This window comes from Capricornis sumatraensis, chromosome 17 (genome assembly GCF_032405125.1).
Source record: "Capricornis sumatraensis isolate serow.1 chromosome 17, serow.2, whole genome shotgun sequence".
Lineage (NCBI taxonomy): Eukaryota > Metazoa > Chordata > Mammalia > Artiodactyla > Bovidae > Capricornis > Capricornis sumatraensis.
This window is the reverse complement of record NC_091085.1, coordinates 70856131-70882213: the sequence shown is the minus strand read 5'-3', so window position 1 is coordinate 70882213 and position 26083 is coordinate 70856131. Positions and strand designations below refer to the sequence as shown.

The 26083-nt window shown below is 44.9% G+C and overlaps 1 protein-coding gene across 1 annotated transcript in view; it reads right to left on the bottom strand.

Moving 5' to 3' along the window:
• The window catches only part of SVOP (SV2 related protein), a 66991-nt gene that overhangs the window by 7873 nt on the left and 33035 nt on the right, over window positions 1-26083 (bottom strand). The window contains exons 6-11 of the mRNA XM_068989625.1: window positions 23568-23692; window positions 9995-10058; window positions 8444-8569; window positions 6686-6814; window positions 4971-5044; window positions 721-797 (exon numbers count right to left, since the gene is read on the bottom strand). Coding sequence (XP_068845726.1) covers window positions 721-797; window positions 4971-5044; window positions 6686-6814; window positions 8444-8569; window positions 9995-10058; window positions 23568-23692 — 595 coding nt within the window. The remainder of the gene's footprint in view (window positions 1-720; window positions 798-4970; window positions 5045-6685; window positions 6815-8443; window positions 8570-9994; window positions 10059-23567; window positions 23693-26083) is intronic.

Genomic DNA, 26083 nt, shown 5'->3' with positions numbered 1-26083 from the left:
ACAAATCCTACAAACAGACAAGAGCTCCATCCCTTTATCTCTCATCCTGAGTTCAATGCTAGGAATCTAATATTCTCTTAAAGATAGATCAGTTTGAAAGCCCAGACATCTATATATAGATTTTGATTGTTATTCATTCGTCTTGTCCTACAGGTCCCATCTCCAGCTCCACAACAGAATCACCTGGGGAGCTTTAAAAACCCACTCATGCCTGGGCCACACCCCCAGAGATGCTGATTAAATTGCCCTAGGCATTGTTTAAATGGCACTGCCATGTTTAAAAGCTCCCCCAGGTGATTCTGTTGTGTGGCCAGGATTGAGCTCCAACCTGGTTCTCAGACTTAACACACACACACACACACACACACACACACACACACACACACACACACACACACACACACACACACACACACACAGAGGATGGCTCCACAGGGTCACAACCGTAAAACTCAGGGATGGACTTCATGGACCTCTTCAGGGGACGTAAGATAAGATTCTGCTCTAAGGTCATGCCTATGATAATAAGATTGTCCAGGTTTCTACAGAACCTCTCAGAAACCACAACCCAGCTCTTTCATATTCAGATTTTGCAGAAACTTGCTCCTGGGAGTCTGTGCAAGGCTGGGCCCTGTGAGGGCAGGACCAGGGCTGGGAGTGTGTGGATGACCTTGCGTGTTAGGTGGAGGGTGTTAACTGCTAGATGGCTGTCATACTCACTGCTGCAGACATCTCCCGCTTGGAAGAGCTCGGTGGTGAGCAGGACTAATCCGTAGTAAGAAAACGCATTGGAAAACCTGCCAGGAAGCAAGCAAGAAGCGTAAGGAAATGATGGGAGAGATGCAAGCCCCAATTCCCATTCCATTGCAAAGGACTTCCACCCATAGCAGCAGAGACTAGGCTTTGGGCTCAGGCCACACTGGGCCTTTGGGGGTTTTCCTGGACTGCTTGAGCAAGAAGATAGCGGGTACAAAACATACTGATGGACTAAAAGGAAGTGATCCTGTGTCCTTTGAAAGATCAAGAAAATTGAATTATAGGGACTTCCCTGGCAGTCTAGTGGTTAAGATAAATGCAGGGGGCATGGGTTTGCTCCCTGATCAGGGGACTAAGATCCCACATGCTGCACAGCACAGCCAAAAAAAAAAAAAATACAAACACCAAAGAACTGAATTATATCACAAACAAGCCACCCCCAAGCTGTTCACTCAACTGGCAAAAGGAGGGAAAAAAAAATGGGGGAACCAAAATTTGGTAGAAAACAATCATTTTGACAGATGTCAACAGATGTTAGAGCTTTTGGGTTGAGCTGAATAGGGAAGAGAAGGGAGATACATTTAATAATATAGGTATTCCCCACTTTCTGAAAGCTTGCTTCGCTATACTTCACTTTTACGAAATCTGTATTAGTACCTGTTTTTGCTCACCAGAAGAAATCTGAAGAGGTTTTCACTTTTACAAAAAAAGGGAGGAAAGCAAAAATAGCATCCAGTGTTTATTTTATAGAGGCAACTCTTGCCCCAAGCAGCGACAGTGGCGCCACCAAGCTCCTTCCCCGAGAACTACACTCAGCATCAGCATCAAGCTGCCATTACCTTTTTTTTTTAAAATTATTTTACTGAAGTATAGTTGATTTACAATGTTGTGTTAATTTCTGCTGTGCATCGAAGTGATTCAGTTATACCTAGAAATACACTCCTTTTCAGATTCAAGCTGCCATTCCCTTGGAACTGTTGTCTGTGAGCATCTGTACTTTATTTCCATGTATTATTTCTTTGATTAGCAAGATGCTCTTCATTCTTTAGTCACTAAGTTGTGTCCGACTTTTTTTGTGACCCAATGGACTGTGACCTGTCAGGCCCCTCTGACCGTGGCATTTCTCAGGGAAGAATACTGGGGTGGGTTGCCATTTCCTTCTCCAAGGGGATCTTCCCCACCCAGGGTTTGAAACTGTGTCTCCTGCTTGGCAGGCTGATTCTCTACCGCTGAGCCACCTGGGAAGCCTCAAGCAAGATGTATCCTCAGGTAATTATTTCTTCGCTTTATGCCACTTCAGCTTGAGAAAGCTTTCATTGCAACACTCTACTTTTGTAACATTTTAATTTACTTATTTTTAATTGAAGGATAATCACTTTACAATATTGTGTTGGTTTCTGGCATATATCAACATGAATCAGCCATAGGCATACACATGCTCCCTCCTTCTTAAACCTCCCTCCCACCTCCCACCTCCCACCCTATCCCACCCCTCTAGGTTGTCACAGAGCCCCAGTTTAAGCTCCCTGGGTCATATAGCACATTCCCGCTGGCCACCTATCTTACATACGGTAGTGTATATGTTTCCACGTACTCTCTCCATTCATTCCACCCTCTCCTTCCCTGGTCTGTGTCCACAAGCCTATTCACTATGTCTGCATCTCCACTACTGCCCTACAAATAGGTTCATCAATACCATCTTTCTAGATTCCATACATATGCGTTAGTATATGATATTTGTTTTTCTTTTTCTGACTTACTTCATTCTGTATAACAGGCTCTAGGTTCATCCACCTCATTAAGTGAAAACGAAAGTCACTCAGTCGTCTCCAACTCTTTGCGACCCCATGGACTATAAAGTCCATGGAATTCTCCAGGCCAGAATACTGGAGTGGGTAGCCATTCCCTTCTCCAGGGGATCTTCCCAACCCAGGGATCGAACCCAGGTCTCCTTCATTATAGTTGTCAGAACTGACTCAAATGTGGAATACGCTACTTTTGGATAGCAGGGGCGAGGAAACTGCAGAGCTCTGTCTCTGTGTTCAACTGGATCACTTCACCGAGCATTTGTTAAACACCTGCTCTGTGCCCAGTCAAGTGTGGAGTCCGCAGACTTCATGGGCATTTCAGATCAGAATGACGCAGCTAACTAAATTCCAACTGTCCCAGGAACCAGAATACTCAAGTCTGTAGGGTCAGAATATCGTGTCCTATAGTACAGCTACGTGGGAGCTCAGTCATTATCAGAAGCCGGTGATTAATTTCCTTGCCTTACAATATGTGCTCCCAAATGTGATTTCTATAGTATTCTAAAATTGGGCTGTAATCAACTGCTTAGGATTTAAGTAGTGTCCGTCCAACAGAATCACATGCACTCAGATATATACTCTCATTTCTGTTTCCCCACCTTTTAAAATATCCTGCCAGCTCCATACGTGGACTGGGCACACAGCAGGTGTTAAAGCCTTGGTGAGCTGATTCAGTTCTTGGGGGACATTAGGGCAGGGCTGGAACCTGGTGCTGTATATCATCAAAGCTTTCCCCCCACCCCCTGCTACACTCCATGCCCCTACTCCGCTGCAACTGCCCTTTTTGAGGACACTCCCCTGCTCATTAGCACCTCTGCTCAAAGGCGAATAGGAAAAGTGAGAACTGGTGAAAACATGTCACAAAGCCTCAACCGGGCTAATTTTCCGCACTGTTGATGCCATAGAAATTACACAGTTGAAAGAGTTGAGAAAATGGCTGAAATTTGACTAGCTGTGGGGTGTCAGGTGAGTTCTCACTACAAATGCCCTCCAGTCAATGCCATGGTTGTTATTTAAGAAAAACTGGAACTAGATAAAAACGGAAAGTTCTGAGAATGCCCATGTTGATCAAATCAGGGGTTCCCAAAATACGGGCCCTGTGCTGGGTGATACCCAAGGTAATATAAATGGAGAGTGGGCTGGATACAGCAAAAGAATCTCTTTGTGAAAATAAGATCCCCCTAAGTTTCCCTTTGACTCTTTAATCATATCTCAGTCTTACTTATGTGCTAACAAGTCCCCAACACCTCTCCTCTCTGTCTGTCTCTTAAGCACAGAGGCTTCGTGCCTCCCGCCTTGGTAAACCATCAATTTAGCTACTTTTTACTGTACAGTCATCCCTCAGGATCTGTGGGGGATGGGTTCCAGGAGCCCCTGCGGACACCACAATCCTTGGATGCTCAAGTCCATTATATAAAATGGTGCCGTGTTTGCACATAACCTACACATGTGTGTGCATACATGCTCAGTGCTGTCTGACTCTTTGCAGGCCCATGGACTACAGCCCACCAGGCTCCTCTGTCCATGGGATTTTTCAGGCAAGAATGCTGGAGTGGGTTGCCATTTCCTCCTCCAGGGGATCTTCCTGACCCAGGGATCGAATCCTGGACTCCTGCATTGCCTCTTTACCCCTGAGCCACCTGGGAATCCCACATATCCTCGTGTATACTTCAAATCATCTCTGGACTACTTTTAATACCAAATACAGTGTAAGTGCTGTGTAAAGAATTGTAACTACCATGTAAATGCTATGTAAATAGTTGCCAATGCACAGCAGTTTCAAGTTTTGCTTTTTAGAACTTCCTGGAATTTTTTTTTTTTTTTCTATTATCTTCCGTCTATAGTTGGCTGAATCCTTGAGTGAAGCCTGCGGCTAGGGAGGGCTGACCATATTTATCTTTAAAAGCGACTTCTGTGTACGGTCTGCAATTACAGTTCTTCCTTAAAGCAGGTATACAAAGTTTCCTTTTAAAAGACATTTATCTGTCCTACTGTATAGCACAGGCAATTACATTCAGTGTCCTGGGATAAACCATAACAAAAAGAAGATAAAAAGAATGTATACATATATACATATGTGTATAAATATATCAAAAGAATATAAAAAGAATATACATATATATGTATAATTGAGTCACTTTGCTATACAGCAGAAATTAACACAGCATTGTAAATCAACTATACTTCAATTTTCAAAAAATTATCAGAGTAAAAAGTGAGTCAAATAAAAGAATACTAAGCAAACAATAGTACAGGGGATACTTGAATAACACAGAGGCCAGGAAAACGATGCTCAGTTTTGCAAATATTGCCCAAGATGGAAGAGTTGTCATTGCATCGAGTTCAAACAAAACCCCAAACAGGGTGCAGATGAGGGGGACCCAAGCATGAACAAACAGCTCTTACCATATAAACCACAGCAACAAGGTTGTCCATCTAAAATGGGGTGTGAAAAGGTCCCTCATTTTGCCTCGGTCTTCCTGTTTCAAGACAAAGAATGCCCTTTACTCTCCTCCCCTGCAGATGTGTGGGCCGTGGCCATGCACCTACCCCAGAAGGACATATCCACCCCCCGCCACCCAAAAAAAAATACTCACTGCCGGGTGCCCTGGAACACAGGGAGGCCCCTGCGGCAGCCGCTCCTTTCCAAAGAGAAGCCCCCCACTGGGGCGTCCAGTCTTGTCACTTTCGCTTTGCAACACACATTGGAAATCACTGTATACTTTCTCCATCCAGAGCATCTTCACACAGAAGGGAGCGGGGAGAACGCAGTCTCTCCCCAAAGGCAACTAAGCGAGCCTCCTGCCCCCCAGGCTCTTTGGGAGGCCCCCTGCCCCACCCCTGTGCTTCCCAAAGCAAGTCTGGGGTATGTTCTTGGCTTCCACGCTATCAGACCCCGCCTAACACTTCCTCTCGAGCTGGTGAAATCCCATTCAGTTCTTTTCACCCAATATAGAAACAATCAGAAATATAATTTTATTTTTTAAAATAATTTCCTCGTAAGCTCTGTTGTTTGCTTAACGGTGTTTGTGATGTTTCTATAAGCTGCAGGGTTGATTCTTGAGGGCAGGGACTGCAGCCTTCAAACCTGGCTCCTTTATCCCCCCTTGCACCTGGGGTAGGTGCTCAGCTGTTTGTACTGCGGTGGAGTCCCTGATGGTGTTGCCATGGGGAGCGATGCGCCATCCATTAAGGATGTGTACACGAGCACAGTGTAGTGCCCCGGATATAAGTCTATCACGGCACTTCCTAATGTGGTTTTATTGTTGAGCAACCACATCTGCTAATCAGACTTCCTGGGTGCTCAAAGATAAAATCGAAGCATGAGTAGTTACATGACCCATGAGGGGACATTATATGACATTTCTCTGCTGCTGCTGGTGCTGCTAAGTCACTTCAGTCGTGTCCGACTCTGTGTGACCCCATAGACGGCAGCCCACCAGGCTCCCCCGTCCCTGGGATTCTCCAGGCAACAACACTGGAGTGGGTTGCCATTTCCTTCTCCAATGCATGAAAGTGAAAAGGGAAAGTGAAGTCGCTCAGTCGTGTCCTACTCCTAGCGACCCCATGGACTGCAGCCTACCAGGCTCCTCCGTCCATGGGGTTTTCCAGGCAAGAGTACTGGAGTGGGTTGCCATTTCCTTCTCCAGTGCATGAAAGTGAAAAGGAAAAATGAAGTCGCTCAGTTGTGTCCTACTCCTAGCGACCCCATGGACTGCAGCCTACCAGGCTCCTCCGTCCATGGGATTTTCCAGGCAAGAGTACTGGAGTGGGTTGCCATTTCCTTCTCCAATGCATGAAAGTGAAAAGGAAAAGTGAAGTCGCTCAGTTGTGTCCTACTCCTAGCGACCCCATGGACTGCAGCCTACCAGGCTCCTCCGTCCATGGGATTTTTCAGGCAAGAGTACTGGAGTGGGGTGCCATTGCCTTCTCCGATAATATTTCTCTAGTCACTGGCTAAACGCTCCAGGTGGCACTTTTAAGACTTGGCAATGAAAATACACAGATTGAAGTTGCCAAGTTCCCCTTGCGGGTCCTGTCCACTGCACCCCCACCCTCTCAAGTACACAAGCTCCCCAGCTCACGTGGTAACACGTGCAGTCTGTCCGCCTGGCACTGACCTGTCTGGAAATGATGAGTTTCCCCAGAGGCATAGGAGCTCCGTTTTCCGTGGCTATTCTCTTTAAGGTGGCGATGGCCTTCTCCTGGTTCCCGGACAGCACATCATACCTCGCACTCTCCGGCAGCCACTATGGGGACAGGAGACCGAGATGTGGCCGGTTGGGGTGGAACAGAACCCTTGGTCCCACCCATATGCTCTCACCTGTGTGTGAAGTCCTTAAGGCCAGAGGCTCTGGGGCCAGAAGCCTGGCTTCAAGTCCTGGTGCTGCCATTGATTATAATGGCTTTGTGACCTTAAACAATAATTTGACCTCTCTGTGCCTCCATTTCCTCATCCATCAAATGGGGATAATAACAGATCCCCCCTCTTAGGATTGTTGAGAGGATTAGATGGGATTATCCTAAGTGCTCAGCACAGTGCTAGGAATGGTTGATACAGCTGCTATTGTGGTTGTTGCTATGACCATAATTTGGTGCTTCTGAGTTCCAGGTGACAGCTGAATTAAGACTGCTGCCAAAATATAAAAAGTTTCACCTCTCAACACCATCATCATCACCACCTCTACCTCTCAAGAAACCACACCTCACCTGTGTTTAGCATCATCTTGCAAACTCAATCTAAGAGATAGAAACCAGAAATACCTTAGGCCTAATAGAGTCCCAACCTCACGTGACTAGATAAAGGTATCTCCATAAAACAAAGAAACAGTCATCTGTGAAATAAGAGCGTATGAGACTTGGAGTCAGAAGATCTGGTTCAAGTGATTTCTGTTGCTTATTAGTTGTGTGCCTTTTGACAAGTCAGTCGACCTCGCTGGGCCTCAGTTTCCTCATCAGTAAAATAAGAATGTAGCAGAGATTAAAATTCATGCTTCCCTTTCCATAGTATAGAGCTGTCTTCAGATATGGCTATCCAGCCAGAAACTACATTTCCCAGCACCTCTTGCACCTAGGCAAGGCCATGTGATATGCTTTCACCAATGGCATATAAGCAGAATATTCCTGGCCAAGTCATGCCCTCATCAGTAAAGAATCCACCTGCCGTTGCAGGAGACATGGGTTCTGTCTCTGGGTCAGGAAGAGCCCTTGGAGAAGGAAATGGCAACCCACTCCAGTATTTTTGCCCAGAAAATCCCATGGATGGAGGAGCCTGGCAGGCTACAGTCCATGGGGTTGCCAAGAGTTGGACATGACTTGGTGACTAAACAACAATGGAAGATTACAAAGCCCTACACAATGGCAGAGCTACAAGCTAAAAGGAAGCTGGGCCCAGAATCACACTTGTCAAACAGAAGCGCCCATCTGGACTGCTCTGTGAATGAGAAATAAACTCCTAGTGTGTTAAGTTACTGAATTTGTAGGCTTTTCTTGTTACAAAAGCACCCAGCCATGCTTGAAGCCAGATATTTAAAATTCTCTCATATGGGTTGAATTGGGTGTTTGTCACTTGCAACTGAAGAATGCCAGCTATTCTGAACACACTCCCCTTAAGTGGAGATCCTGCATGGGGGGATGGGGCAAGAGATCTCCCAGCCCCTTGATATTTCCCTCAAGGACATCCTAGCAGAGTCTGTCTGGAGGAAACCTGACGCCCTATACCGGGCCTACCCCTGGCCCTGTTCCTTTGTCTCGTTTCTTGATCAAAAGAAATAATCTTAAACGTGGCTTTGGTGCCCTCCTCCACACCCTCCCCACCAAAATACAGTGAATGGCAAGAGACCAAAAGCAAAGGCTGAGGTCCCTTAAAGGATACCTACAAAACACAGGACCGCAAAGAGGAGGAGTGGGACAGCTGAGAGGATGAGCAGCCAGCGCCAGCCCAGGCTGGGCATCACAAACACAGCCAGGACGACCTCGAACACTGTCCCGATGGCCCAAAACACCTGGCAGGGGAGAAAGGGGGTCAGTCACGGCGCAGCTTTGGTCAACACAGTGTGCAATTCCAGGGCCACTGTAGACAAGGTTATCCATGTGGGCGAGAGGATCCTTGAGGTCAGGAAAGTAAGAATGGCCGTCCCTTTTCCTGTGGTCCATATGGGTGGGCCAGGGCCTCCACGTTGTCCAACTCCTGCGGGTGCCACCCACACTGCATAATATTTGCATGGCACCCACTGGAGTGTGCACTGTGGCAGCTCTGGTTACGGAGATCAAAACAATCAATGCTGTGTGAGGTCAACAGAGAAGTGGACACATTGGTTTTTGACTAACGTTATTCACCTTCCTTGTCCAAGAGTGCCCCGGTCTCCTTTATCAGAACTGCCACTCCCCTGTGGAGCTGAACATCTGTCTGCTTCTCTGAGTCACTCCATGCTTTCCCACCTTGCTCTTTGTTTGGACCTCATCCACGGACTCCTCGTCCTCTGGCTTTACACTGGGTGCAGCCAATGGGGAACCCCATAGGAGATGAGAGGAAAGACAGACCAGGGTGTTTATTCCACCAGGATGGGCATGGGCTGGTTGCACCCTTCAGCTTAAGGTCCTCAGAAAGGACAGGGAGCAGGCACTGAGGGCCACTCAGGGTTCAGCATCATCAGCAGACGCATTTCAGTATTTAAACTGGTTCATCCATACCAGCATCAGCTGACCCCCACCCCTGATTGGTCAGGGGTAGACACAGTCAGGACGGTTGGGCAGTGGGGTCAATGTGATCAATACTATCATGTGAAAAAAAAATACTGTCATGTGGTCATGGTGATTAGGGAAGATTCTGACTCAGTGTCCAGCAGGGACAAATGAATAATATTTCCACTGCATGGAGGAGGGCCATTAAGCAGTTGGAAATCTGTCCTGAGGGCTTCCAGATCATAGTTGGACAACAGGTCATAGGACCCTGGCAGAGGGAGGGCTTGAGAGGGACTGACCGGTCCAGGAGAGTTTTAAGGCAGTCTACTGGCCACAGAGGTGGCCGTGAATGGGGATCTCACATATGACACGAGTGAGTCTGGATAGAAACAGAGGTAATGAATGATGACGGGTGAAGGGCAGGAGTTTGGTCCCCTCAAGCTACACTATTCAAAACCTACTCTCAGATAAAAGTCATTTCTAGTTCAAGAAGGACATTCTACCTGCCTGCCACCAGTTTTGTTTTGTTTTGTTTTTCCCCAGGGATGGTAGGCTGATTTTGCTTGTTGTTGGAGGAATTTATCCATATTGCAAAACCACCATGTTGAAATCAACATAACCGATTCATTTTAATCCTTTCATATTGTATTTTTCTTAAACTCCACTTTCTTCATCCTGTGGCTCAAGACACAGGAAATCTGCCCAGAGACTGAGTATTCTTCAGACTCCCAGACCATCCTCCTTACCTCAATCAGCAAAATACACTTAGCTCTGGCTTTCATGGGAAGGAACTCAGCATACAGTGTAACCCTGGGAAAGCAAAAGAGAGAAAGGGAATTAACGTCAGGGCTGAGTGGGAAGATTGCTCTGGTTTTCTGGATTTTTTTCAGCCAAAGAAAAAAGTCGATGTCATTTGGTCTTACTTCTCAGTATATTTCAGTAAGTCTCTCCCTGTTTTGGTGTCTCTCTCTCTTTGATCTCTCCGTCTCTCTGCTTGAAACCCTAGCTGAGACTATATTCAAGAATATTGAACCCAGCACTTCTTTGGCGGTCCAGTAGGTTAGACTCCATGCTTCCGCTGCCGGGGGCATGGGTTCAGTCCCTGGTGAGGGGACTAAGATCCTGCATGCCACATGACCAAAAAAAAAAAAAAAAAAACCTCTGTGCCCTGTTTTTATTGAATATATAAATAGTATTTCTGTGCTATTTTAATAGTATTTCCAAGCTATTTATCCCCTTACACACATATATTCCACCATATTCATGGGCCATATTTTCCTTAATAATAGCTACCTTTTACTGAGGACCTACTATATGCCAAATGTTTTCCTAGACGATCTACGTGAATTATCTTCCTCAATAAACGACAAACATGGAGAATCAACAGGGTAGGTAATTATAATTCCCATTGTGTGTGTGTGTGTGTGTGTATCTTTAGCTCCTATTTTCATCTCTGTATCTGCGTCGAGTGAGTGAAGACTCTTTGAGACTGTATAGTCCATGGAATTCTCCAGACCAGAATACTGGAGTGGGTAGCTGTTGCATCCTCCAGGGGATCTTCCCAATCCAGCGATCAAACCCAGGTTTCCTGCATTGTGGGCAGATTCTTTACCAGCTGAGCCATCAGGGAAGCCCAAGAACACTGAAGTGGGTAGTCTATCCCTTCTCCAGTGGATCTTCCTGATCCAGGAATCGAACCAGGGCCTCCTGCATTGCAGGTGGATTCTTTACCAACTGAGCTACCGGGGAAGCCAGTCAGATCAGTTGTTACTTGACTAGGATCACATAGTTAGTAAATTAGCAAGTAGAAGAGCCATACTTTTAATCCAGGTCTATCTATATTATGCACCCCTTCATTCACGTCCCTATTTAGGTGGTTTCAGAATTATAAACAATACTTCAACAAGCATCTTTTATCTTAAATCTTTGTCCGCATGTGTTTTCCTTAGGATGGATTCTTATAGTAGAACTTGAGTCAAAGGGTATGCATATTTTAAGGCTTTTGATAAATATCACCAAAGTGGTTCCCAAAAATGTTGTTCCAACTTATATTCCTACAAGTACCTCTCTCAACACAAACCATTAGGAATTTCATTAACTCAGATTTGAGAATGGAGACCAATTGCCAGCATTGTAAAAGATGACAGTGATTATCACGAATGACTTTGAAATTTTATTAATATTCTCCAAATGGTGTTCCTGTATTATTTTTAAAAATCAATAATACTGAAATAAGAAGTGTGTTTGCGTTTTTCTCCACCAAATTAAAGTCAGGTTACTAACCATGAAAAAATGTGCTATAGTATATTCTGAGGGCAAAGCTAATCCTTAGATGTCAAGGATTTGTTTAGACATGCTATAATGAACTTAGAGCATGCAACCTTTTTATTTTAAAGTGGTACACGAATGCATTCTCATTGTAAATAATCTAGCAATATGCAAGAATACAAAGTATCTGAAGAATCTTCCTCTTCCTCCTTACCCCTGCTTCCATTCCCCTGCCCCAAAGCCATGACTAATAGCGGTTTGCTTTGCAAACTTCCAGCCCCTTCTCTATGTAAATGAATATATAAATTTAAAACTGAACAGACATTTTTCCAAAGAAGACATAACAGATGGTTAGAGGCACATGAAAAGATGTTCAACATCACAAATCATCAGGGAAATGCAAGTCAAAACCACCATGAGCTATCACCTCACACCTGTCAGAATGGTCATTATCAAAAAGACAACAAATAACAAGCATTGATGAGGATGTGGAGAGAAAAGAATCCACATGCAGCGTTGGTGAGAATGTAAATTGGTGCAGTCACTATGGAAAACATTATGGGGCTGCCTCAAAAATTAAAAAGAGGACTATCATATGATCCAGCAATTCCACTCCTGGGTATTCATCTGAAAAAATGAAAACACTGATTCAAAAAGATATATGCACCTCCGTGTCCACCGCAGCATTATTTACAATAGCCAAGGTTCAGAAGCAACCTGTGTCCAACAACAGACAAATGGATAAAGAAGATGTGGCTGTTGCTGCTGCTAAGTTGCTTCAGTCGTGTCCAACTCTGTGCGACCCCATAGACGGCAGCCCACCAGACTCCCCCGTCCCTGGAATTCTCCAGGCAAGAACACTGGAGTGGGTTGCCATTTCCTTCTCCAATGCATGAAAGTGAAAAGGGAAAGTGAAGTTGCTTAGTCGTGTCTGACTCTTCATGACCCCATCGACTGCAGCCTACCAGGCTGCTCCGTCCATGGGATTTTCCAGGCAAGAGTACTGGAGTGGGGTGCCATCGCCTTCTCCGAAGATGTGGCTATAAACATATATATATACACATACACACATACACTTATATATACACAATATTAACCACTAAAAAAGAATTAAATCTTGTCATTTGCAACAACATGGATGAACCTAGAGAGTATTATACTAAGAGAAGTCAGTCAGAGAAAGACAAATGCTGTGTGATTTCACTTACATGTCAAATCTCAAAAACAGAACAAATAAACAAACGCAGCAAGCAGAAACAGAGTCGTAGATACAGACAACAGACAGGTGGTTGCGGGGGGCAGTGGGGAAAGTGACGACCAGGTGACAGACATGAAGAGGTAAAAACTTCCAGCTGCAAATAAATGAGTCATGGGTATGAAATGTATGCTGTGAGGTCTACACGCTGGAATTAATTACATAATAACTGGGCTTTCCATGGGGGCACTAGTGGTAAAGAATCCGCCTGTCAATGCAGGAGATGGCAGAGACATGGGTTTGATCCCTGGGTCGGGAAGACCTGCTGGAGGAGGAAATGATTACCTGCTCCAGTATTCTTGCCTGGAAAATTCCATAGACAGAGGAGCCTGGTGGGCTACAGTCCACGGAGCAACAAATTCAGGCACGACTGAGCACAATAGTAATAATAAATTTAACCACGATATCTTTTTTCTTCCCTTCCCTTCTCCTTCCTTCCCACACATGCAGTGTATGGCCAATGTTCCATTCATATACATGGCCCCATTCTTACCACTTCCGGCTATGCCAGTCCAACTCGCAACTGTCAGCACCTGGAAGTCTTCCCTGAGTGCTTTCCCTGGTCATTAAAGCTTGCTTTGCCAACCCATGTGGTAGACCAGAAGTGCCAAGGAATTTAAACTTCCCAGGAGCAGCTCTCAACAAACGACAGTTCACTCGTCTCTTGAACAGGACAATCTGGAGAATGTGTTGCATTCTCTCAGGGGAAAGTCCTTGCTCCTGAGTGCCTATGTCGGGACCTGCTCCTGATAAGACAGTTCGGAAGTCTTTCCATAATAATCTCTATCGATCTACCAGATTATTTTTTAACAGCTCCAATCCTATTGATGAACTTAGATTGTTTTCAATTTCTTGCTTTTGTAGCCTATGCCACAAGGAACATCTCTTCCTGTAATTGTGCCCCGCGTCTGGCCATTATTTATAGCAGTTCATTATGAAAAAGAGTAATTTGGGATTCATTCAAAGTAGGGGATTATTGCAATCACGTTAAAGAGTCAAAGAAAGAGCAATGAAATTAGCAACGCCAAGAAGCAAACGATACAGACGTGAGTAAATCCCCTCTGTGAGTACTTGCATTTTTGGCACGTGGCAGTTAGAGATTGCCATTTGGATCACACGCTTGGAGAGAAATAACCTGGGACCTCCATCTGGCATTTCTGCTTGGTCTTTGGAGAAAGAGTAGCGTCAAGGTCAGATGTGTGAGCAAGCTGATTCTAGACAACAAATCTGAAGAAACTTCTGAGGCAGGGCTCAAGGTAGAACAGATGGGCAGCTACCTGGGGTATTTGTCTTTAAGAGTGGCTAAAACACTCTGTCACTCTTAAAGACAAAAATAGGATGCCAGGTAAGGCAGGCTTCCAGCTCATAGGTAAGTAGTATTTCTGCTGAGATACACGGTGCCCTCTACTGGAAATAATAAACCATCTCCCCGGGTGCTAGCCTGCATCTTCTATATTTTTTTGTGAGGCAGGATGATGACTGGTGATGGAAGTAAACTCCGATGCTGTAAAGAACAATATTGCATAGGAACCTGGAATGTTAGGCCCATGAATCAAGGTAAATTGGAAGTGGTCAATGTACCTTGAGATGGCAAGAGGAATCAGTGATCTAAAATGGACTGGAATGGGTGAATTTAACTCAGATGACCATTATATCTACTACTGTGGGCAAGTATCCCTTAGAAGAAATGGAGTAGCCCTCATAGTCAACAAAGAGTCCAAAATGCAGTACTTGGATGCAATCTCAGAAATGACAGAATGATCTCTGTTCGTTTCCAAGGCAAATCATTTAGTATCACAGTAATCCAAATCTATGCCCCAACAAGTAATGCTGAAGAAGCTGAAGTTGAACGGTTCTATGAAGACCTACAAGACCTTCTAGAACTAACACCCCAAAAAGATGTCCTTTTCATTATAGGGGACTAAAATGCAAAAGTAGGAAGTCAAGAGATACCTGGAGTAACAGGCAAATTCGGCCTTGGAGTACAAAATGAATCAGGGCAAAGGCTAACAGAGTTTTGCCAAGAGAACGCGCTGGTCATAACAAATACCCTCTTCCAATAACACAAGAGAAGACTCTACACATGGACATCACCAGATGGTCAACACCGAAATCAGATTGATTGTATTCTTTGCAGCCAAAGATGGAGAAGCTCTATACAGTCAGCAAAAACAAGACCAGGAGCTGACTGTGGCTCAGATCATGAACTCCTGATTGCCAAATTCAGACTTAAATTGAAAAAGGAGGGAAAACCACTAGACCATTCAGGTATAACCTCAATCAAATTCCTTATGATTATACACTGGAAGTGACAAACAGATTCAAGGGATTACATCTGATAGACAGAGTGCCTGAAGAACTATGGACAGATGTTCCTGACACTGTACAAGAGGCAGGGATCAAGAACATTCCCAAGAAAAAGAAATGCAAAAAGGCAAACTGGCTGTCTGAGGAGGCCTTACAAATAGCTGAGAAAAGAAGAGAAGCAAAAAGCAAAGGAGAAAAGGAAGGATATACCCATTTGAATTCAGAGTTCCAAATATCAGGGAGAGATAAGAAAGCCTTCCTTAGTGATCAATGCAAAGAAATAGAGGAAAACAATAGAATGGGAAAGACTAGTGATCTCTTCAAGAAAATTAGAGACACCAAGGGAACATTTCATGCAAAGATGGGTACAATAAAGGACAGAAATGGTATGGACCTTAGAGAAGCAGAAGATATTAAGAAGAGGTGGCAAAAATACACAGAACAACTAAACAAAAAAGATCTTCATGACCCAGATAACCACGATGGTGTGATCACTCACCCAGAGCCAGACATCCTGGAATGCGAAGTCAAGTGGGCCTTAGAAAGCATCACTACGAACAAAGCTAGTGGAGGTGATGGAATTCCAGCTGAGCCATTTCAAATCCTGAAAGATGATGCTGTCAGCAAATCTGGAAAACTCAGCAGTGGCCACAGGACTGGAAAAGGTCAGTTTTCATTCCAATTCCAAAGAAGGGCAATGCCAAAAAAAGTTCATACTACCACACAATGGCACTCATTTCACAAGCTAGCAAAGTAATGCTCAAAATTCTCCAAGCTAGTCTTAAACAGTACATGAACTGAGAACTTCCAGATGTTCAAGCTGGATTTAGAAAAGGCAGAGGAACCAGAGATCAAATTGCCAACATCCGTTGGATCATAGAAAAAGCAAGAGAATTCCAGAAAAACATCTACTTCCGCTTCATTGACTATACTAAAGTCTTTGACTGTGTGGATCATGAGAAACTAGAACATTCTTAAAGAGATGGAAATACCAGACCACCTTACCTGCCTCCTGAGAAATCTATATGCAGGTCAAAAAGCAACAGTTAGAACTGGACATGGAACAACAGACTGGTTCCAAATCAGGAAAGGAGTACTTCAAAATTGTATATTGTCACCCTGCTTATTTAACTTATATACAGAGTACATCGTGTGAAATGCTGGCATGGATGAAACACAGGTTGGAATCAAGATTGCCAGGAGAAATATCAGTAACCTCAGATATGCAGATGACACGACCCTTATGGCAGAAAATGAAGAAGAACTAAACAGCCTCTTGATGAAAGTGAAAGAGTAAAAAAGTTGGCTTAAAACTCAACATTCAGAAAACTAAGATCATGGCATCTGGTCCCATCACTTTGTGGCAAATAAATGAGGAAACAATGGAAACAGTGACATACTTTATTTTGGGGGGGCTCCAAAATCACTGCAGATGGTGACTACAGCCATTAAATTAAAAGATGCGTGCTCCTTAGAAGAAAAGCTATGACCAACCTAGACAGGATGTTAAAAAGCAGAGACATTACTATGCTGACAAAGTTCCATCTAGTCAAAGCTATAGTTTTTCCAATAGTCATGTATGGATGTGAGAGTTGGACCATAAAGAAAGCTGAGCACCAAAGAATTGGTGCTTTTGAACTGTGGTGTTGGAGAAGACTCTTGAGAGTCCCTTGGACTGCAAGGAGATCCAACCAGTCCATCCTAAAGGAAATCAGTCCTGAATATTCACTGGAAGGACTGATGCTGAAGCTGAAACTCCAATACTTTGGCCACCTGATGCGAAGAACTGACTCACTGGAAAAGACCCTGATGCTAAGAAAGATTGAAGGTGGGAGGAGAAGGGGATGACAGAGAATGAGATGGTTGGATGGCATCACCGACTGGATGGACCTGAGTTTGAGCAAGCTCTGGGAGTTGGTGATGGACAGGGAAGCCTGGTGTGCTGCAGTCCATGGGGTTGTAAAGAGTTGGATACAACTGAGAGACTGAACTTAGTTACTTAACTATGTGCAACTATTTTTGCCTGGAAAATTCCATGGACAGAGGAGCCTAGAGGTCTACAGTCCATGGGGTCTTAGAGTCAGACACGACTGAGTGACTGAGCAATTAGAGGTGATTATTGTTTTGGGGTTCCTATGTGCGTTTTTCTAAAGTTTCTAAAACAAAAATGTATTGTTTCCTGCCTCTCCTCTTCACATCGGTATTTAAAACACTGAATCACCCCCTTCTCAGGCTCAGTGGATGGCCCTATGTAAGAAAATGGAAAGTGAACAAAAAGCTTCCCAACACCAAACCCTAAGAGAACAATCCATGTTGCTTTGCTTTTCTTTCTATTAAAATAGATCTTCCCACATCCAACTTTTCTTATTTAGACACTATTTAGTTTTCATTTAGTGTTAGCTAGAAATATCACTTCTCTTTTCTGGAACGTAGACATGTCTTCGAGAGTTATCTCTACTCCTTAGCACTTAAGCCTATTTAAAAATTAAGCAAAACAAAAACTTTAAAATGTCAACACTGCCAAAAAAATGAATACTCTAAAACTACTACTGGATTCCACTATCCTATCACTTAATTTTCATTGTAAAATAAACTGCTTTGTGGCCTAAATGAGTAAACATTCATTATTTCCCCCAAAAATGTATTGTTTGCAATGATCAAGTTACATTTAACTCTTTTGCTTGGATTAAAGCCTCTTCCTTCTTGTGGCTATGTAAATTGGTACAGCCATTATGGAGAACAGTATGGAGTCTCCCTAAAAAACTAAAAATAGAGTTATCATGTGATCCTGGAATACCACTCTGGGGCATATATTCAGAGAAAACCATACTCTGGAAAGACAATACACCTCACTGTTGACTGAAGCACTGTTCACAATAGCTAAGACATGGAAATAACCTAACTGTTCATCAACAAAGAAATAGATAAAGAAGATGTGGTTTATTTATACAACAGTCTATTACTCAACCACAAACAAAGAATGAAATAATGTCATTTGCAGCAACAGGAACAGACCTAGAGATCACCATGCTAAGTGGAGAAAGCCAGAGGGAGAAAGATAAATATCGTATGAATTCGCTTATATGTGGAAACTAGAAAAAAGGTACGAGTGAACCTATATAATACGAAACAGAAATAGACCCAGAGACAGAAAAGAAACTTCTGGTTACCGAAGGGGAAGGCGGGGGAGAGACTTAGGGAACAGAGATGAGTCAGTTATGGCCATGCTGGCCTAGCCAGCGCCCGGCCAACTCGCCAGCTGACAAAAGACACAAAAGTAAGTCTTGCAGAGGTGAGAGCCACCAAAATACCAAACTGCAGAATCATGGGTTAAATCCATTGTCATTTTAAGCCATACGCATTGGAGTAGTTTGTTACAAAGCAAAAGGAAACTACATTCCACTTAATAACCACCTGTCCTTAGGTAAATGCCTCAGGCTCTCTGAGCCTCAGTTTTCTTATCTGTTAAATGGGGATAGTAGGGTTGTTCGATGGACAAGAAGAGGTAGTGTGAAGAGAGGGCTTGGCATGGCTCCCCACGCCAGGGAGGTACTCCACTCATTATTATCAGCATCACTACCAATGATACTGTCATTGTTATTATCGTCAAGGACCCATGTGAACACCTTCTTTCGGTGAAGCAAAAAAAGAAACAAGAAATTAAGGGAGAGGAGTTAGAAAGGCAAAAATTAGGGCAGAGGGATGGGCTCTTTATTAACAATATAATTGCTATATGAATTGATGGATGTCAGCTAAACATACTGTTAATCATTTGCGAGATTCAGAAGTCATTATGCCTTAAACAGTTGTTTTGTTGTTGTTAGTGGCTAAGTTACGTCCGACTCTTTTGCGACCCCATGGACTATAGCCTGCCAGGCTCCTCTGTCCACGGGATTTCCCAAGCAAGAATACTGGAATGGGTTGCCATTTCCTTCTCCAGGGGGTTTTTGCAACCCAGGGATTAAAGCCAGCTGGCAAGCCCACAGCTTATAAGTGCTGTATGTCAATTCCATCTCAATGAAACTAAGAGAAAAACATCTTTTCAATTAAAAAATTGTAATAATATAATTTGCATTTATACTAAATACAGAGTATATTATAAGGATTTCTGATTGTTGAACTTTTAAAAATAATATAGCAAAATCTTCCTCACTTGATTTTGTGAAGTGGCACAACGGGGAAAAGTCCTTCTAGAGGAATGGAAACTCTTAGTTACATTTAATTACACAAAAATATTTTCAACTAAATGTTTCCAAATAATGAACTTAGGGGAGCCGTTTTTATAACTAGATAAGAGCTTTGCATAATTAAGGCGTGATTATTTTATGTAAATAGCTGGCATGAAAGTGCCTGGGAATCAAGTGAGTCTCCTGGATGGCTAAAATATTTCTTCTGTAACTTTTTTTTTTTTTACCTCGCCACGCACCATGCAGGATCTTAGCTCCCCGGCCAGGGATCGAACCAGTGTCCCCTGCGGTGGAAGTGTAGTCTTAAACCCTGGACCTCCAGGGAAGACCCTCTTCTGTAATTTTGTGTGTGGTTTTTATTTGCCCTCCTTTTGCTAACCATGTGATCTTACACATGCTACTGCTATAAAGCCTCAGTTTCCTTACCTGGAGAATGGAGGTCGTCATATCTACGCCTTAAGGTTTTGCAAGTTTAGAATGGTCGTGTGTTTGGAATGTAGTAATAGCTCAATAAACAGACAGAAGTGCTATTGCAGCATTAAATAGATGAACAGCTAAATGGGGAGGCATGACATTTGGGAAGCAGGGGAAGGGGGCAGACAGGCCAACTTGGAACCGTCAAGATATCCGGTAAGGGGGTAAAGGCCCTCCCAGCTGCTCTGTGTCCTTAATTTTATTCCCTTGGTGTCCTGCCCTCCCTGGCTGAAGATCTCTTCCCTTTGCAGTTTCCGGAGGTGGTTTTTTCTCCCCTCCAGTGACTCAGCCATTGGAATCTCATCAGCTTATAGCCTTCTACAGGTTCCTGAGAATTTGTTTCACTGACAGCACCTTTTTCTTGCTTTCCAGCACCATTTGAGATTTATTTCTTATACCTTCTGTATTACTTCCAGAAAATGTAGAAGATGACCCAGAAAAGAGCACTTCTCGGGCACCATCTTCAACAAGAATCACTGGGGATGTTCATAAGCCCCGGTTCCTTTCCCTACCCTCCTATGGCCAGAAATTCCAGGGCGGGGATGTGAGGAGGCTGGACCTACTGCCATCTCCCCAAGCATCCCTGGGAGAGGAATTTCACGTGTTCCTCTGTGAGTTCATCCCTTCCAGCCACGAGGGGGAAACGGTCCCAAAGTCAATGAATGGCTCACGAACGGGGCAGTGGCTGGAACAGCAGGAATTCCTGGAGTTGGGCCAGAAGTGGAACAGACTGACCACAAGCCCCTGCCAGCCCCTACAGGCTTGGCGTAATGGCCTCTGCTTTAAGCTCCAGTGGTTCTTAAGCTCATCCCCAATCCAGGAGTCTATGTCAAATACCTACTCTGCACAGCCCTGGAGGATCGATGATGAATAATAACCCAGGCAAGGGCTGAGTGGAACTGAGAGTCTCTAAGTGGGAGAAAGGGCTTCTCAGGAGGTGCTAGTGCTAAAGAACCTGCCTGCCAATGCAGGAGGTGTAAGAGAAGAGGTTCAGCCCCTGAGTCGGGAAGATCCCCTGGAGAGGACAGAGCAACCCACTCCAGTATTCTTGCCTGGAGAATCCCATGGACAGGGGAGCCTGGCAGGCTACAGTCCATAGGGTCGCAAAGAGTCACGACGGAAGCGACCTAGCGCACACGCACGCGAGCACCTCGGAAGGGTCCAGGGGAGGGACTGTAACGGACGTATCGCCTGGATCCCCCCTTCAGGGCTGAGGCACACAGTCCCTCTGGCATGACCAGATACGTTGCCTGCTAAGAGCTCGGGGTTGAGCCCCTTGCAGGAACTGCCTTGGCCCAAAGTAGCTAACTTCCCCCAAGGTCATGCTCCCTCCTTGAGGGCAGCCCACATCCAAGGTGGCTGATGTGAACGGACAAAGGTCCAGCCCCCATCCTCAGTATGGGACATCTAAAGGGCCATCCCAGCTTCTGAACCCTAAGGATCAGCTGAGGCCCCATCAGCTGTTACAATCACATTGCAGCTTAGCTTCTCCCTCTGCCCAGCCCTGTTTTTCTGACTCCTTTACAGGTGTTGATCTTCGTGGCCTCTTGCACACAGATCTCGATTTCTGTCTGTGTCCCAGGATGTCAGCCTGAAACAGGGACCATGTCTGTTTGGCTCACTGCTGTACCCGCAGTACCTAGCACTGGCCTGTGTCACCACAGGAGCTCAAGAAAATGCCGGTTGAGGGGATTCCTTGGTGGTCCAGTGGTTAACAGTTGGGCTTTCACTGCTGTGAACTTGGGTTTGATCCCTGGGAGGGGAACTAAGATCCCACAAGCTATGTGGTACCAGGGGGGAGAAAATTGGTTGAATGAATGAATAAAATTAAAAAGAAACTCCCTGGTCCTAAATTACTGCAACCGGATTCCTTACTTTCAGCCTAGCCAACCCATCACTGCCAGATTAATTCTTTTAAAGTACCTCTCCTGCTTGAAATCTTTCAGTGGCTTCCCACTCATCTGCAGACAATCCCTTTGACCTGACATTCAAGACCTTGTATAAGCTTGCCCTAGCCTATCGGGGCTTCCTAAATGGCTCAGTGGTCAAGAATCCGCCTACCAAGCTGGAGGTGTGGGTCATTCCCTGGGTGGGGAAAAGTCCCTGCAGTAGGAAATGGGAACCCACTCCAATATTCTTGCCTGGGAAATTCCCACGGACAGAGGAGCCTGGTGGGCTACAGTCCACGGGGTCACAAAGAATCGGAAACGACTTAGCAACTAAACGGCAGCAGCCACCTGGTCTACGTGGCCCATCTCAGGGTTTTCGATTCTCACATTTCTCAGCCAAACAAGCTAACTGAACGGGACCACTAGCCTTCCTCAGACTCAGCTATGGCTTCCTCTTTTTCACGAAATTCCCTTCTTATGAAATATCCTACATATTCCCCATCTCCTTGGGTCTCTCTAAGTCCTTTTAATTGTTCATAGCAAGGCAGTGGAAATCAATGGTTAGAGCCCAGGCTCTGGAGATAGAGGGTGTGGGTTCCGATTGCAACCCTACCTCTTGTAACTGTGTCATCTGGGGCAAGTTACCTCCCCTCTCTGTAACCTTAGTTTCTTTATCTGTAAAATAGGATTAATAACAGAATCCACCTCGTAGGGAAATTGGGGAGATTAAATGAGACAGTCTGGGCAAACTGCTTAAAACAGCACTTGCCCCTTAATATCGGCTATTAATCACCATCCTTTAGAGTGGGGTCAACACTTTTTTGACAAAGGTCTGGACAGTAAATACTTCAGGTTTGCAGGCCACAGAGTTTCTACTGAGATTACTCAACCCTGTTGCTGAAGCACCAAAACAGGTGTAGATAACACGTCAGTGCATGGTGTGGCTGTGTTCCAATAAAACTTTATTTAGAGATCCAGTTGGCAGTTCAGATTCGGTCCAGCTGCCACAAGCTGCCAATCTCGGCTTCAGAATTCCCCAGTCTCCCAGGACACAGTGATGTCTTCCTACAATCCTGACTACTCTCAGTATCTTAATAACAGTAACAACAAAATAACACATAACTTACAAAATAGTTAGCCTCACCCCCTTCCCTGATAGTTCGGTTGGTAAAGAATCTGCCTGCAATGCAGGAGACCCCGGTTCGATTCCTGGGTCAGGAAGATCTGCTGGAGAAGGGATAGGCTACCCACTCCAGTATTCTTGGGCTTCCCTTGTGGCTCAGCCGGTAAAGAATCTGCCTGCAATATGGAAGACATGGGTGCAGTCCCTGGGTTGGGAAGATCTCCTGGAGAAGGGGAAAACTACCCACTCCAGTACTCTGGCCTGGAGAATGCCATGGACTGTATAGTCCAAGGGGTCACAAAGAGTTGGACACGATTGAGCGACTTCCCCTTTCACTTTGACTTCCTGCCTTGTGGTCAAGTTAGAAACAGGTAAAAGGGAGCAGGCAGGGTAGTTAAAAGCATGGATGTTGCAGGCAGACAGTTTCCAGGTCTTAGTTCCAACTGCACCCTGTGTGACTAGGGCAAATGATTTCACCCGCTGAGCCTCAGTTTTCTCAGCTGTAAAATGGGAATTGCTCTAATTCAATACCCCTGCACATCTTCTGAGGCTGCCGCACTATGTCCGAGAGAAATGTCCCGTCAAAGCCAGATCTACTGTTTTGATTATCATTTCACCTCTCTGTCTTTCCAGCTATCGTGTTGCTTTTGCTGCTGTTAATCATTACAGTACTGACAGTGACACTCTTCTCTGGCTCCATCAGAGTCCCTGGGTAGCAGCAGCCCTCGTGTATGTACCATCTTTGCATCCTTCCGAGCCCATGAACATAGCTGCCTGGCTGCCTGGCTGGGTGGCCAGAGCTGGGTCTTTACTTACGACTGCGGGACCCCTCCAATCCCGAAGCCCACCAGGCCCCGGAGCACCAGGATCCAGCTGTACACGGGTGCAAACGCACTGAGGATGCCATAGTACAGGGTCCAGAGCACGCTGATCTTCAGTCCCTGCGGAGAAGGAAGACACCCAGTCACAGGGCTTCTCAGCATCTCCAGGTCACACGCCCCTGCACATGTTCAAGGTCACCATAGGGTCGCGGTAAAGGGTAATCCACACAGCCAAAGGGATACTAGGTGTTCTCTGGGTGGTGGTGCCAACTCTGAGGGGGAGTGTGGGAAAACTGTGGGGTGTTCTTAGCAGTCCCAGTGATTGGCAGTTAAGAGACAGGTCCCAGGGACTTTCCTGGTGGGCCAGTGGTTAAGACTCTGTACTTCCACTTTAGGAGGTATGGGGTTCAATTCCTGGTCGGAGAACTAAGATCTCACATGCTGTGTGGTGCAGCCAAGATTTTTTTTTAATAGACAGGTCCTAGAGATGCTAGATGTCCCACAGCACATGAGACATGAAGACTTACCTCACACAAGCTTGAATCGAACTTCCCACCAGATACTAAACCATGCAGTTGCTAACTGTTTATGACTCTCTGCACCTAGACCTTTCTGGTTTACATATAAACAGGATTTGGGAAGGTGGGTCACACCCTCCAAAAGAATTCCTGCGGGTAATTTTTCAGGAAAGCAACTTCTAGATCAATCAAAGTAAGATACACTTTGTTTTACCTGGAATTTTACAGAATTATCTTTTCGGAAACCCGTGTTGCCAGTGGAAAAGCCATGTGTGATATTTGAGTGACCGAGTGTGAACACAGCATCCGTCTGCATTCATGGGACTATGTGTGTCTATGAATAGATCCGAATCTTATTTTGAAATGTCAGATATACAAAGAAAAAGCATCGAGATTTCATTAAATCCAAACTTACTTATAATTGGGGCGAATATGAACTCCTTTCAGGATCTAGGCAGAGTAGTATGTGACTATTTGCATATTGAAAGGAAATTTATTAATTACTTCTTTAAAAAATGTCCTCCCTTGTGGCCTAGTTAAGATATTATAACTGACTTCCTTTTTAAAAGCTGTGTAAGTGGGAATTCCCTGAGCGCTCGATGGTAGAGAATCCGCCTGCCAATGCAGGAGGCACAGGTTTGATGCCCGGTCCAGGAAGATCCCACGTGCCAGGGAGCAATTAATTCCAGGCACCACAACTATTGAGCCTGCGCGCTAGAGCCTGGGAGCCACAACCACTGAGCCCACAGCCACAATTACCGAAGGCCGAACACTCTAGGGCCCGCGCTCTGCAACAAGAGAGGCCACTGCCACGAGAAGGCTGTGCACTCCAGCTGGAGAGCAGCCCCTGCTGCTGCAACTAGAGAAAAGCCCGTGTAGCGACAAAGAGCCAGCACAGCCAAAACAATTAATTAAATGGAAAAAACTGTATACATGACTAGGCTACTTTATCTCGGAAATTATTTCTGGATTATTGGGGGCACTACAAAAATTTTATAATTTTTTTTTAAATAAAGGAGACATTGTAGGGAATTCCCTGGCAATTCAGCAGTTAGGACCTGGTGCTTTCTCTGCTGTGGCCTGGATTTTCGATCCCTGATCTCGAAGCTAAGATCCCACAAGCCACACCGCATGGCTGGGAAACAAAAAAAAAGATGTTGTATTTTATGGGGTTGAGAATCACCTGCTGCTAAGTCGCTTCAGTCATGTCTGACTCTGTGCAACCCCATAGACAGCAGCCCACCAGACTCCGCCGTCCCTGGGATTCTCCAGGCAAGAACACTGGAGTGGGTTGCCATTTCCTTCTCCAATGCAGGAAAGTGAAAAGTGAAAGTGAAGTCGCTCAGTCGTGTCCGACTCTTTGCGACCCCACGGACTGCAGCCTACCATGCTCCTCCGTCCATGGGATTTTTCAGGCAAGAGTACTGGAGTGGGGTGCCATTCCCTTCTCCTAGGAACACAACATTGCAGGAGAAATCTGGCATATATTCCTGGAGTGTTAATTACGCTTAGAGATGGAGAAAAAAATTAAGGGCGAATGTGATTGAAAATGGCATTTTTTATAACACAACCAACACCAAAAGTGTTCTGGAGTAGAATGCAAATGTACCATGAATATTAGACCTGCCACATGAGGTCTGGGCGGACTACCCTGTCAGGGAGTGTTTAACAGGAGGATTTCTACGTGCTGTTTCTCATAAGTCCTTTGTTTCTTGTCAAGTGGAGCAGCAAGCTGCTCCCAGGAACTGAGCTCATTATGTGAGACAGGCTTGAATCTCGTTTAGTAAACATTCTCTTAACGACAAAACTGCTTAGTCTCGATCCCCTTTCTTGAGATACGGATTGTCTCCTGGCCTCGTGACCATTCTTAATCCCTTGTTCCCTCGGTAACGGTTGCTGTATGTTTGGTTTTCTGATCTTTATCATTGTCGAAAGAAATTTCTTGTACAACAGCCTATATGTACTCACAGAAAGATTATTAAAGCACCTTTGC